Below are 14062 nucleotides of genomic sequence, written 5' to 3'. Positions count from 1 at the left end.
TGTGACTCCCGCCTGCAGTGCTGTGAGCCCCATGTGCTGGCACAGAGCCAGCCTGGTTTGGCCTGAAGGCTTGTGCCGGCAGGCCAGGCCAGCTCTATACCACCACATGCAGCCCCCAGGACTTGGCTTGAGCTGCACGCTGCTGGGGAGCTCTGCCTGCTGCAGCCATGAGTGCCCTGACAGCCTACTGCCTGCTGCTGCTGCAGATGGCAGGGCTGTGCACCATGGGGGGGGGGGCACTGCTGGGGAGGGCCCCACACCCACCCACAAACCCCAGACCCAACTTCCCCCCTGCAGGCAGAAGCCCTGCTCTCCACTCACCAGCTGTTTAGTCATGTGCCACTGCTCTTGATGGCTCCACACGGAGCTCCCAGATGGAGTACTGGAAGCCCCATGGAGTTGGAGGCACAGAGCCTGCCTGGTCCAATGGTGCACGACCTCTGAGAGCCCATGCCTCCCACCAGCTTTCAGAGGCGCAGCCATGGGTCTAATGTTTTTTGAAGGGGACCTGTGGGCTGGATAGAATGGCCTGGCAGGCCAGATCTGGCTCACAGGCCATTTTTTGCCTGCCCCCGGGTTACTTACTCTCATCTTCACTGGATCAATCCAAGCATTTGGCGTGGCAGGATGTTTTCTGCCCCATGAGTGGAAAAACTTTTTTAGTTGCCTATGCTGTGAATCTGTTTGGGTTGAAGGACATGTTGGGGCCTTCTGGGTTACAAAAATTTTCTCAAGTGAATAGTTTTGGGCCCACCTTTCCTAAGGGAGCATCCCAGGACTAGAGAAAACAAAACTATATTTCAGAGCTTTCTACTAAATGATCCCTTCAACTTAAAACACAAAGCCAGGCACACTCAAAATTAAAAGTTACTTTTAATATTGGGTGTAACTCAATCAAAAGCCAGGGATTGGGAAGTTCAGGCTGAGATTCCTGATTCTTGTGTCTTTTATCGTTTCTAAAAACAGAGGTGCTAAAAACAGTGTGTCACTGGCAGCTTTAATACTGAATTTAATAATCTTGAGTCACAGACTCAGGGGATTATTTTAACCCATTTATTTTCTGTAATTCTGTAGTAAATGTGTTTGCTCCTGTTTGTACCAAGAAATCCAATACACAGAAAATAGGCAGAATTTTGTTGGCTACTCTTAATGGTAGATTTTCATTGCATAGTTGATCTGGGAGACCAGTTTTGTCATCCCTCCAGCAAAGCCCCACTCATTATTGTCTTTTCTATTTGTGCACTTGCCTGTGCATGTTAGGTGGCACATCTACAGGTGTTTAATGTTAAAGCACCCACAGATCCTCAACTCTGGTAGAGGAACTGGTTAGTCCTTTGTGGGGAACTACTGGAAGAACACTGGAGCACTATAAGGACTCAAGTGACTTTGCCTGTGTTCACACAGCAAAGTGGGCAGGTTCCAGACAGTTAAAGCAAAGCTATAAGCCAGTGACTCTCAACTAGGGTGCCAGGGCATGCTAGGGTGCCATGAGATCTTTTAAAGAGTGCTAAAGGAAATGAGAGATTAGCAGGTAAAAGCAGTCTCAGGCCTCAGGTGAGTTGGGGTTGGGCCCAGGGGCCCCTGCCTCTGAAGAGAAGATGAGATCAGGTCCTGGGCTGGGCTGGGCTGGGCTGGGCTGGGTGTGTGCAATGTAGCAGGCCATAGCTGCTGGCACCACTGCAGCCAAATTGAGCTGCAGCAGGGCTAGGGGCCACCCCTGGAGCTCAATTTGCACCGCATGCACCTGGCAGGCAGTGGCTCTGAACCCCAGTGCTGCTTCCAGTGTGGACCTGCGTGCAGGGGGGTCATAGCTCCTGCCCCGGGCCTTGGGGGCAGTGCATCCCGCTCCAGCGGCTGCTTCCGCTGCGCTGGCCAGAGACAGAGCCTGCAGCTGAGGGGCGGGACACAAGTCGGGGGGCCTGGACTGTGGGGGAGAGGGCAGGCCCAGGGCCCCAGTTAATCTTAATCCACTCTTGCCCTCTGCAAGAAAGTAAGCGCAGTAATAAACAAGTCTGTTTTTTAAATAAACTGCTATTCAATTCACAACAGTTATGGAAGAATGCCTTCAGTCCAGCAAGGGGTGCCTGAGTCTAAAAAGGTAGAGAACTGCTTTAACCTTATCTCCAGCAAAGGACAGTAGCCTGAGCTTAGAAAATGTTTTCATCAGGGTAAAGGGATTTTTCTGTGAAAATGGGGGTGTGGTTTGTTTGGGTTAAAATCCAGATGCAGTAAAAACATACCATTGGTTCTCTACTGCTCATTTCTTAAAAAAATTTAAATCTGAAATTTCATGTGTGTAACAATTTGTACTATTCTCTTTCTTTTTTTTGATCTACTGACAGTTCCAGGAATTCTTAGTATCAGTAAAGATTATATAAGAACTTAGTTTTCAGATGCATCTTGATACTATTGCATAGGGAATAAGAATGATGCCCTATACTTTACATACAGGTACACAAAGAAATTACTTCATTCAGTATTGCTATGAAGCCACTTCTGGGGTAGAAGAAAGTGCAGAGCAATGTTACAATGGTGTAAGGGAAGGAAAGAAAATCAGTGTTACAGACAATCTGAACCTTATAGAGGAGTTAGGAGAGAGAGAAAGTAATTTCTCATGTTATAATTTGGCTAGGGCTCAGATGTTGTCATGCTAACACATGAATAGTACATCTTCAGTTAACATCATTGAAGGTGATTTAAAGTCCTTGTTCTTAATTAACATCTTCCAGATGAGAGGTCTGCACAGTGGTATATTCTGATACAGAAACAGAATGTAAAACTGTATCTAAAACTAAATGTATATGTGAGCACATTATACAAGTGAAGTATTAAATCAATGAAAAACACTACCAAGAATCTTATTAAATAGTTAATGATGCATCAGGTACTTAAATGAACATTCACTTCAACACTTTGAGCATCCTTGACTCAATACTGTAGAAACAGAAATAGAAAGTAATAGATACCAGGATTTATTACAGACCATAAGGCCCCAAGGTACCATTATGATCAGAAGTATTTATCTTGCCTGTGGTATAACTACTATGCATATAAGACACACAACGGCTGTTCTCTCCCTGTTACTTTTTCCCCCTGATATACAATCTCCAGTAGATCAACTGTAGAAGCCCCCTCATAACCCCCATAGCAAATACTGAGATAGCAGACCTCTGTATTTGATATTGGTGAGGAGGACGGTAATTAGCTGCACCACTGCACTATCCTCACAGGCCACAAAATCAATAAAGAGGCACGTGGGCGGACTGAGGATTTTGAAAAGTGGGGTTGTAGATGGTGTGATGCATCTTCCCATAAAACACAAACTACATATTTCTCCAGGTAAAAAGGAACTAGAAGCTTTACTCGTGTGCTAGGGGTATAAGACTATATTATTCAGTTTAAGATTAAAGCAAAAAGTAATGTAACTTTATTGGAAGGAGTTAAAAACAGTATGCAGGACAGTGAAACAGGAGCTACATTACCAGGAACAGCTAACAGGCAGCAGAATTGCAGAACAAAGGATAGCTTGATTAGTAGAACATCAAGACCTTTAAGAAGGAGAGGGTCATTAACACCTGTGGAATTTAGAGTTTAGAAGGAATCAGTTAGGTTTTAATGAGTCATTAATTCATTTGACTCCCTTATTACCTGAATAGAAATCCTACTGCCACTGCCAGGCAGTTGGCTTTAAACTTGAGAAGGAGCAAGAATCAAAGGAAGGGTACAACTGCACCAGTGCACCCTGTCCGGATCCGCCTCTGGAAGGCAGTAGCTGTGGCCCTGTTTATAGAGTATTTAATCTGCAATGGAAAATTCAAGTATCTCTCTCAGCATGGGGAATCATGCTAAGGTTCTTTGCTTCATTTTTAGCTGAGATCTCAGATCATGCATGACTAGTTTTGATAGATTGATTTACACAAGCTATATCATGCCAACTGTTGATGAGCATAATTTACCAAAGTTCTGAATATCACACCGCTAAAGCTGGTTAAAATACAATTTAAAAAAAAAAGAAAAGAAAGAAAGGAGGGAAGGGCATTTTTGAAGGAAAAAAGTTTACAAACTTTTTCTTTCCACACAAGTCCTATCGTCTGGGTGCCAATGAATTCATAGATGAATATACAAAAGACTGACTTAAGTAGAACTTAAGACTGACTCATTTTAATGGTCGGACCCAGAGGGTTGTAATTGATGACAGTCACTCATCGTGGTGCCCTGTGACCAGTGGGGTCCCTCAAGGCTCTGTCCTTGGACCCATACTGTTCAACATCTTCATTAATGATGTGGACATTGGAGTCAGGAGTGGACCGGCCAAGTTCGCTGATGACACCAAACTTTGGGGCAAAGCATCCATGCCAGAAGATTAGGCGGGTGATCCAGGCTGACCTGGACAAGCTCAGCAAATGAGCGGACGAGAACCTGATGGTGTTTAACACCAAAAAATGCAAGGTTCTCCACCTTGGGAGGGAAAACCTGCAGCACCCTTATAGGCTCAGCAGTGCTACGTTGGATAGCACTACAGAAGAAAGAGACTTGGGGGTCATCATTGACCACAAGATGAACATGAGCCTGCAATGCGATGCTGCAGCTAATAAAGCGACCAAAAAGCTGGCTTGCATCCATAGATGCTTCTCGAGCAAATCCTGGGACGTCATTCTCCCCTTGTACTCGGCCTTGGTGAGGCCGCAGCTGGAGTACTGCGTCCAGTTTTGGGCTCCACAATTCAAAAAGGATGTGGTGAAGCTTGAGAGAGTCCAGAGGAGAGCCACGCGCATGATCAGAGGTCAGGAAAACAGATCTTACGATGACAGGCTGAGAGACATGGGACTCTTTAGCCTGGAAAAGCGTAGGCTCAGGGGTGATCTGATGGCCACCTGTAAGTTTATCTGGGGTGACCACCAGGATCTGGGGGAACGTTTGTTCACCAGAGCGCCCCAAGGGATGACGAGGTCGAACGGTCACAAACTCCTGCAAGACCGTTTCAGGCTGGACATAAGGAAGAATTTCTTTATTGTCTGAGCCCCCAAGGTCTGGAACAGTCTGCCAGCGGAGGTGGTTCAAGCACCTACATTGAACACCTTCAAGAGTAAATTGGATGCTTATCTTGCTGGGATCCTATGACCCCAGCTGACTTCCTGCCCTTTGGGCAGGGGGCTGGACTCGATGATCTCCCGAGGTCCCTTCCAGCCCTAATGTCTATGAAATCTAAAATGAGTATCAGAAGCTTTCAACAGGTTCATTAACTTGTGGTGAAAAATGCCATTGAAAATCTAATCCCTGGTGACATTTTTAGATTTCTGTTGCAATAGGAATAATATTCTACAAAAAGGCACAATCCTTGTTTATCCCTCCGCTTTTTAATTTGATTCATATGGAATAAAAAAATGTATTAATTGTTCTTCCTGTCATCATCTTTGCTTACAAAGGAGACACCATTCTTTAGCATCAAGGAGTATCAAAAGGATTTTCAAGAAAATTCAGGCATGATCATTTCAAACACATTTATTTATCATCTGTGTTAAAAAGACACCATCAACTTGAAAACTGGGACATTAAAAAAAATAGAGCCAAGTAATTGCAGAGTCTCAGCCGTTCTTTTGACCATAGTTGCTTTTCTGATTTTTACAAGCATGTTTTCCTTTTATCTCTCTCGCTGGTATATGAAAGAACAATAAACAGAGGAAAACAACCCTGACTACAAGTAAAAATGATTGTCCATAAAATGCTGTTAAATGCAGAAAGGACACAAATGAGAAAAATGTGTCTCCAATCAAACGGTTAGGGTTAGTTTAAGACATACCTATAAAAAGCGAAAATGAACAGAGGCCTTCTTTCTGCCCATTGCCTGCTCTACCCCTGCCCTGGTAAATTTATGGTGTTCTTTTGAGAATAATACTACAGGCTATAGACCCCACTATTTTTTAGCCTGTATAGTCATTTGCACAAAATGGGTGCAAAATGCTATACATATTTCTTTTCTGGTAGCACTTTACACCTGTATTGCAGAGATGCCATGGTTAAGCAAGGCCTAACAAATGGAGAATCAGATCCACATGGTTCTATAGCAAAGAGGATTGGAGCCAAAAGAATCTTGTTCACTTGCTGTCATGTAAATGGAAGTATCTCCCGTGAAATCAATGCACATGCACTGGTATAAGCTAGGTGAAAATCTGATGCTCCAAAGATAAATTTCAATTAATTTGTAGAATCTAACAAATAATTCTTGCAGGTATTATCCAGAATATGGAGAGGGCTCGTTTTTCATTAATGCAGGCACATTCAGGAGTAATAATCCAGTTTAATCAATGTACTTGCACCACAGTAAAACCAGTGTGAGAGGAGAGTCAGGTCTCCTGACTTCATGCTTTTTTAAACCACTGGGTGGAGAGGTAATACAAAAAGTTACTCTGGACTCCTCTTTGTTATATCTAACTTGTATGCGCTCAGAGATCATAGTTCAGTTGTTTCTACAACTGAACTGGTCACATTTGAAGACAGGCTGGCAATACAGGGTGACTTGGACAGGTTCACAAGGTGGGCAAACCTCAGCTAGATGTTGTTTAATATGGAGAAACTGCAAGTGCTCCATCTGGGGAGAAATAATCCACAACACACTTACAGGCTCAGCAGTGCTACACTTGCTAGCACCACATCTGAATGAGACCCGGGTGTCATGATAGACAACAAAATGCACGTAAGCTACCAATGTGATACTGTAGCTGGCACAGCTCATCAAACATTGGCATGCATCTACCAATGCATCGCATGTCATCTTCCATCTCTGCTCGACCTTGGTGAGACCGCAGCTGGAGTACTAAGTCCAGTTCTGGGGGCTGCACTTCAGAAAGGATGTGGAGAAGCTTAAGAGAGTCCAAAGGAGGGCCATGCACATGATTAGAGGCCTAGAGACTAGGTCGTAGGAGGAGAGGCTGAAAGACTTGGGACTGTTTGGGTTGGAAAAGAGAAGACTCAGAGGGGGCTTGGTGGCAGCCTATAAATACATCAGGGCCTGGGGAAGCATTTATTCACCAATGCCCCGCAGGGGAGGACAAGAAATAATGGGCACAAGCTGATTGAGGATCACTTCAGGCTAGATATAAGGAAAAACTTCTTTACAAGTCGAGTGCCGAGGGTTTGGAACAGGCTCCCCCCAGAAGTGGTATAGTCCATCCACCCGGGCGATTTTTCAAAAAGCGTCTTGATGCCCATTTTGCTGGGGTCATCTGATCCCAGCAGTCTTTCCTGCCCAAGTGCAGGGGGCTGGACCTGATGATCTGTAAGTCTCTTCCAGTCCCTAACATCTGTGAAACTACAGGTGACAGAACAGTTAGGCAGGCAATGTTAATACTGACATAAGCAAAAGGGGAATGAGCCATTTGAGAATGCTTTTTGGTAGAATACTGCTAGACATGCCTAAAGATATGCAGTGCTTCATTCAATCTGAGATGACAAAGGAGCACCTCTTTTTATTCCATAATCTCTTACCTGAGGATATTTTTTCTTCTACCTGTAATCCAATCCCTTGCCATATATATACTGAAATGATAATTCATTGTACCTTCTCTTCCCTCCAATACACACATTATGGAATGTAAAGGAACAAAAAACTATGAGTTACATAGACCAGATGTAGCATCCTCATGGGTAAATACAACCTTGTAAATGCATCCACTGTTTAAAAAGGGCAAGGGGGGAGGAGAAGAAGAAAGATGAGCTCACAGTCCATTTCTGCATTTCCTGCTGTGCTGTTATTAATTTTCAGTGTCTGTAACATCTTCGTGACTGCATATCACACCTGCATCTTCTTTATGGCTGCAGTTGTGTTTGCCAATGTCTGCATGTACGCACTCCAGCAGGTTCTGCTCCTGTCCCGAACACTGAACATCATCAAGAAGAATATTAAGTGAATCCCCTTCCCCAAACTCTGCTTTCTTGGTGGCCCTGACAACATAGGGGAACCCTAACTGATGACACACCACTGCTGCTGCATGAGAGTTCCACAAGTCATCACAGACTGTGCCCCACTCTCCATTGATGTAAATCTCCACCCTTCCCCGGTCTCTTCCTCTTGCTTGCCTGTTCATCAGTCGCACCGCACCATTCTGGGGTTGTGGAGGAACACTGGGTTTTTTCTTTCTCCGCCCTCTTCTCTCCCCACTCTTTCCTCCTTTCCTGGGCTTTGGGGACTTGGCTGTTGACTTTGGGGGCTTGGTTGTTGGCGTTCTGGTGGTAGTCTGCAATCTATTTTGATTTCTGAGAAGGTCCAAGAGTTGTTCGATCCAGTCTGGAGTAGTGGCACTCGGGGCTTCAGGTGTTGGCCGACCCCTCCCTGGAGCTTTGGTGGTGGGTCTTAGTTTGGGGGGTTGGGTTGGTATTTTTATAATAAGTTCTGTTAAGGAAAAATGGAGGTAATAATGAATCTGTAGAGCTATGGCAGCTAAAAATAACTACATAAAAACAGAGTTTACAGCTTATGCAATTCCTCTATGTGGCTCCCTTACTTGAATGGGGTAAGTAATGAATAACTTTCTAAGCCAATATTTAATCAGTTAAAAATTTCCACTGTTTTTAGGAATGTTTGGCTACCACAGATGACTGCACCACTCTATGCCAATAAGTCAGACAAAAAAGACGATACATTAACAAATTTCCATGCATGATTTAATAACAGGATATAAGGTGTCAGCCAAGGTGTGTGCATTTAGAGTCACAGTTAAACTCTGAAGTTTTATGGTTAGGAATAAAGTCCCCTGCCTCTGCTCCTGGCTCTCACAAAAAAAGCATTTGTAAAGACATGCTTCTACTTCTGCCGTCCTCTTCATTACTAATGATTGGATCATTACCAGATTGTGAGAGCTCTGGCCTCCCCACTGTGTCAGATGCTTTATTCAGTGGGGCTGGACTCATGAACATTCAAAATCAATTCTCTCTGGTAACTGGAATGTGCAAAAAGACCTGGGTTGCCAGGACGACACAAAACAAGTTTTTTTTTAAAGCAGCCTTGAACTACAAAGGGCTGAAAATACTTTATTGCCTCAGCTTCCAGAAAGTTACTAGACTTGCTTATTCATACAAACTCTACTTTTAACTTAAAAATAAACTTAGGCTAGTCAAAAGGGATAGATGCATCATTCAGAATAATAGTCAACTAAGTTCTGACGATGCCACATGCACTTGAAAAGATATCATCACTCCTTGACTTGTATCCTAGCACTTACTCCTCCAACTTCACTCATCATTCATTTTATAGTAAGCAGAAGAAAAGAAAGTGACAAAAATGTTTTCCTAACTTGAGAAAGGAAGACAGAACAAAACTTCTTTACCACTGTATTTTCTTAATGTGGAAGCGCAAACTGAAAAATCCTGAATTTTGAAATTTACATGGAAAATAACTTATAATTAACCAAGATTAAACTGTTTGGCATGAACAAAGTTAAGAACGTTTACCAATTGTATACTGAACATGCATATAAGAATATTTTTCTAAGTCTGAGATTTTCACATTTCTAGAGAGAGTATACTGAATGCAATCAGTGCTACTTTTTGTTTTGGTTTAAATGCTTGTTGCACTAGCTAGGCTTAACCCTTCAAGGCAGGCAAGCTCAACCTCTGGCCCTCAGGCCAAATTCAGTACATGGGGTTGTTGCATCTAGCTCGTGGGACTCTCCACAGGTCTGGAAATGTGGTGGCATGAGAGCAGCGACAACATTCATTGTTCCCAAGCTGGCGCAGAGCACTAGATAACGCTTGTGAACCAACTCTGCACAGCAAGCATGTGCTGGATCTAGCCCCTGGATCGGCCCTGTGCCGCTCATCCAGCCCAAAGGGCCAGAAAGTTAAGCACCACTCTATAAAGGCCTAAGTGTTTGTCACTGAAATCAAAGCAGTAGGAACTGTTAATGGATTTTTAAGGTTGTACAGTTACAATTAACTATAAAAAATGTGAAAGCTCCCTCCGGTAATATAGTATTAACCTACTCACAAACAAGTACAGGAAATATTGCCCAGGTGGTTAAATAAATACTACAGAATACAATGGATATAGCATTTCCTGGTTTTATTTTAATTGTCAAAACTTAATAACGCATTTTTTAATGCAAGTGACTAGATTCTATACCTTTAATTTACCTACATTGTTGACATTGCAATGTTTAACAGTACAATACTGCATCCAGGAGCAGACAATCAAAAAAAGCCTTAAGTAATCTATGAATCTTTCCAGAAATGTAGGTGATTAAATGATTAAAAAGATTCTTCTGAGAGTATTTTCATCATCCTTTTCCCACTTCCAAGTAGTGGGAGCTCAGGGTTTGGACAAACATAAATCTGGAGCTATTTTAAAAAGTGAAGGGGGACTCTTAATCTAAACACTGCAGCAGCTGTTATATTCCAACAGTTTTATGTGCACCAGTGGAAACAGGCATGGGGGAGGTCGACCATATAAATGTAGCAAAACTGCTCCAACTTCAACCCTGGATGAAGAGGTGCTAAGGCTGGAGTTGTTTTGCTAAATTTGTATCACTCCCAAGTTGTCTACTTGTAACTGGTAGAATGTAACAGCTGCTGTGCACTCCCAATCTGTAGTTCCCCTTTTGAAATGGCTCCAAATGTTTTTCCATTCCCTCACATCTTTTCAATCCTCTTTGCATCCTTCTAATAACACAATACTGAGTCTCCTACAGTGCACTTCTCTACTCAGAGACTCCCCATAATTCATTGGTTTCTCAGGGGAAAGTACCATTGAAAAACAGATCCCACTGCAGAAATGGTGACAGGTAACCCATAAGAACATACAAATGGCACATTGCTTCAGATCAATGGTCCATTTAGCCCAGTATCCTGTCCCTCACAATGGCAGGAGCGGATACTTAGCGTGATCAATCCCCTATTCATTACCCTTACTGGTTGGGGACACCAGAGGACACATCTTCAACAGTAGTGTTCAATGGCTATATATAGATCTATCATCCATAATCTGCCTGGTCCCCTTTTGAATCTGAATATGCTATCTGCATCTACCACCTCCCATGGCAATGAATTATCATGTGAGTTTTAAACCTGTCTCCTACAAATTTCACTGGATGCCCTCTGGTTCTAGTATTTTGGGACTTAGTGAATAACAGTGCCCTTTCCACTCTGTCCACACCCTTCATCATTTTATAAACCTCTATTATATCCCTCCTCATCCTTCTCCTTTCCAAAATGAAGACTCCTAACCTTCCTAGTCTCTTCTGGCATGGCAACTGCTCCATCCCCCTGATCATTTTGATTGCCCTTCTCTGTACCTTTTCTAATTCTACTACATCCTTTTTGAGACAACAGAGACCAGAACTGGAAAGTAATCAAGATGTGGGAGCACCATGTATTTGTATAATGGCATGATAAGGTTCTCCATTTTGTTTTCAGTTTCCTTCTTAATTATGCCCAACATTTTATTGGCTTTTTTGGTTGCTGTTATACATTAAGCTGACATTTACAGAGAACTATCTACAGTAACTCCAACATCTCTTTCCTGACAACTAGTAACAGCTAGATCAGAACCCAGCATCAAATACTTACAGTGGTAGTTATCTTTTCCCCATGTGCATTGGCTTGCAATTGTTGACAATAAAATTCATCTGTCATTTTTTTGCCCATTCACTTAGCTTGGTATGTAAGATCTTTCTGCAGATTTGATTACCCAGAATAATTTGGTAATATCTGCAAACTGATGATTTCACTATGCACCCCAGTTTCCAGATGATTGATGAACATTTTGAACAAAATTGGACCCGGCACAGATCCCTGAAGGACCCCACTTCTGACCTAAAAAGTGACTATTTGGCTCTACCCTTCACCTCCTATCTTTTAACCAGCTCTCAGTCCACAAAAGAACCCTCACCCCAGTCCCATGGCAACTTCATTTGTTTAACAGCCTTTGATGAAAGCATTGTCAAAAGCTTTTTGAAAGTCCAAATATACTATGTCAACCCCTTTGTCTGTGTGTTTAACACCCCAAAAGAACTTCATCAGATTGGTGAGGCAAGAGTTCCCTTTGCATGCTGACTTTTCCCCAGCAGATTATATGTCCACGTGACTGCTGATTTTATTTTTTATATACATTCTACCAACTTTCCAAGGATGGAAGTGAGACTCACTTAGTTCCCAGGATCACATCTGGAGTCCTTTTTGAAGATGGATATTATTATGTTAGCAACCCACCAATCCTCTAGCAGATAGGCCTTTTGTAACAACAGATTACATACTATTGCCAACAGTTCTGCAATTTTGCCTTTGAGTGTCTTTAGAATTCCTGGGTGAATGCCATCTAGTCCTGGTCACTATCGGTATTTAATTTATTGATTTGTTCTAAAACTTCTTCTGTTGTCACTTGAACATAGTCCAACTCTTCAGACCTATCTACTAAGGAGGACTGATCTGGCATGGGAATTTCCCTAGAACCTTCTGAGGTCAAAACCAATACAAAGAATTAATTTAGCTTCTCAGCCATGGCCTTATCACCCCTGAGTGTACTTTTTATACCTTGGTCATCTAACGGTCCCACTGATTCTCTCACTGTCTCCCTGCTCCTGATGTCTTTATGAAGTTTTATGAATAAGTTTAGCATCTTTTGCTAGACACTCCTCAAATTCTTTTTTGGCCTGCTCCATTTTACTTTTACGTGTGACCTGCTAGATTTCGTGAGTGTGACAGTGGTGCCTCCCTGGGGCTGTCTATTTGCCTCCCTGGGCCCTGCCACACCAATCCAGGGCCAACCGCCCGCCTTCTCGCCTGCCATGCCTTGTTGTTATTTTGATTGATCGAAAGATCTTAATCAAATGGGAGGCTGCCTATTTTTGGTCTCAGTGCCTTTGGCACTATCTGCGGCTCCTGTCCTCCCCTTATACCGCAGCCCAAGCCTCACAGATGTATCCAGTGTTGTTCAGGTCTGTCCTACTCCCTGCTGCGCAGACGCCCTCTGGCTTATCCCTCCATCTGTACCCTGGCCGGCGCCTTCTAGCTCATCTCAGAGTCCGCACCCCTACCGGTGCCCTCTAGCCTGTCCTGCACTGCCCGCTCCAGGCCTTCTCGCCCACGCCAACTCTGGGGCTCCTCACTGCCCCCTAACTCTGGAGCTCCTCCCTGGCCCCCTTCCTTTGGCTCTGGGCTCCGCACTGCCCCCCTGGCTCTGGGGCTCCGCACTGCCCCCCTGGCTCTGGGGCTCCGCACTGCCCCCCTAGCTCCGGGGCTGGGCCAATGCGCCCCAAACAAAGCTGCGTCCCCTCCAGTGCCAGGAGACTCCACGCTATTGTGGAGCTCCTATGAGGCCTTCTCCAACCCCTTATAGCCTCACCCGGTCCTCCGGTGAAACAGAAAACACAAAACGCAAAGCCCCCGGGCTACAACATAAAAGCTAGACCATTCTGGTCAAAATACGAATCTCTCCCTACCAGAGCGCGCGCGAGAGAATGCATCAGCCCCCACTAGGAACCAGGGGATGTTCCAACCGTCAGAGTTCTCCCCTTTGTTCTGGCTGAGTTCCTCTTCCCTCGGCTGCCGGAGGGGAACTGCCCTCCTAGCCTTCTGCCTGAGCTTAAGAAGGGCTAAGCTCCGCCCCTTCCTGGCTCTAGGTTTCCCTGGTTGCTAGGGCAACCAGCACCTGCGCAGCCCTGGTGACTGGCAGCTGCGCTTCCCCCTTCCCGCCACTAGGGGTCTCTCCCAAGCCGTTTCTGCTCTCAGTCGCAGGGCACCTGAGAGGTCTGCAACAGTGAGCTTTCCTGTTTTTTTTGTTTGGGCATGCCTCCCAAATTTTAAAGGATGCCTTTTTTCCTCCTTAACTCTACTATTAAATCATGCAAGGGCTTTATAGGATTGCTTGGTATCCTTTTTGATTTGTGGCGTACGCTTTTCCCAAGCCTCTAATATGACAGCTTCCAAGCTGGTTGCAGGCCTTTTACTTTTTGATCACTCCTTTAACTTCTTTAGAACTTCCTCATTTTTGTGCAATTTCCATTCCTAAAGCAGTATATCAGTATGGTAGTTGTTTTTGGCTTACTCTAGAATGCTGCTGGAATGCTGAATG

At 44.1% G+C, this 14062-nt stretch overlaps 1 protein-coding gene across 1 annotated transcript in view; it reads right to left on the bottom strand.

Moving 5' to 3' along the window:
• Positions 1 to 287: 287 nt before the first annotated feature.
• The window catches only part of HHIPL1 (HHIP like 1), a 46899-nt gene continuing 33124 nt past the window's right edge, over positions 288 to 14062 (bottom strand). Inside the window, exon 9 of the mRNA XM_090033998.1 lies at positions 288 to 8389. Coding sequence (XP_089890124.1) covers positions 7752 to 8389 — 638 coding nt within the window. The 3' untranslated portion in view covers positions 288 to 7751. The remainder of the gene's footprint in view (positions 8390 to 14062) is intronic.

This window comes from Crocodylus siamensis, chromosome 2 (genome assembly GCF_052110815.1).
Source record: "Crocodylus siamensis isolate JL-2025a chromosome 2, ASM5211081v1, whole genome shotgun sequence".
Taxonomy (NCBI): Eukaryota; Metazoa; Chordata; order Crocodylia; family Crocodylidae; genus Crocodylus; species Crocodylus siamensis.
The sequence above is the reverse complement of the archived record's forward strand: the minus strand, read 5'-3'. Positions and strand labels throughout refer to the sequence as shown.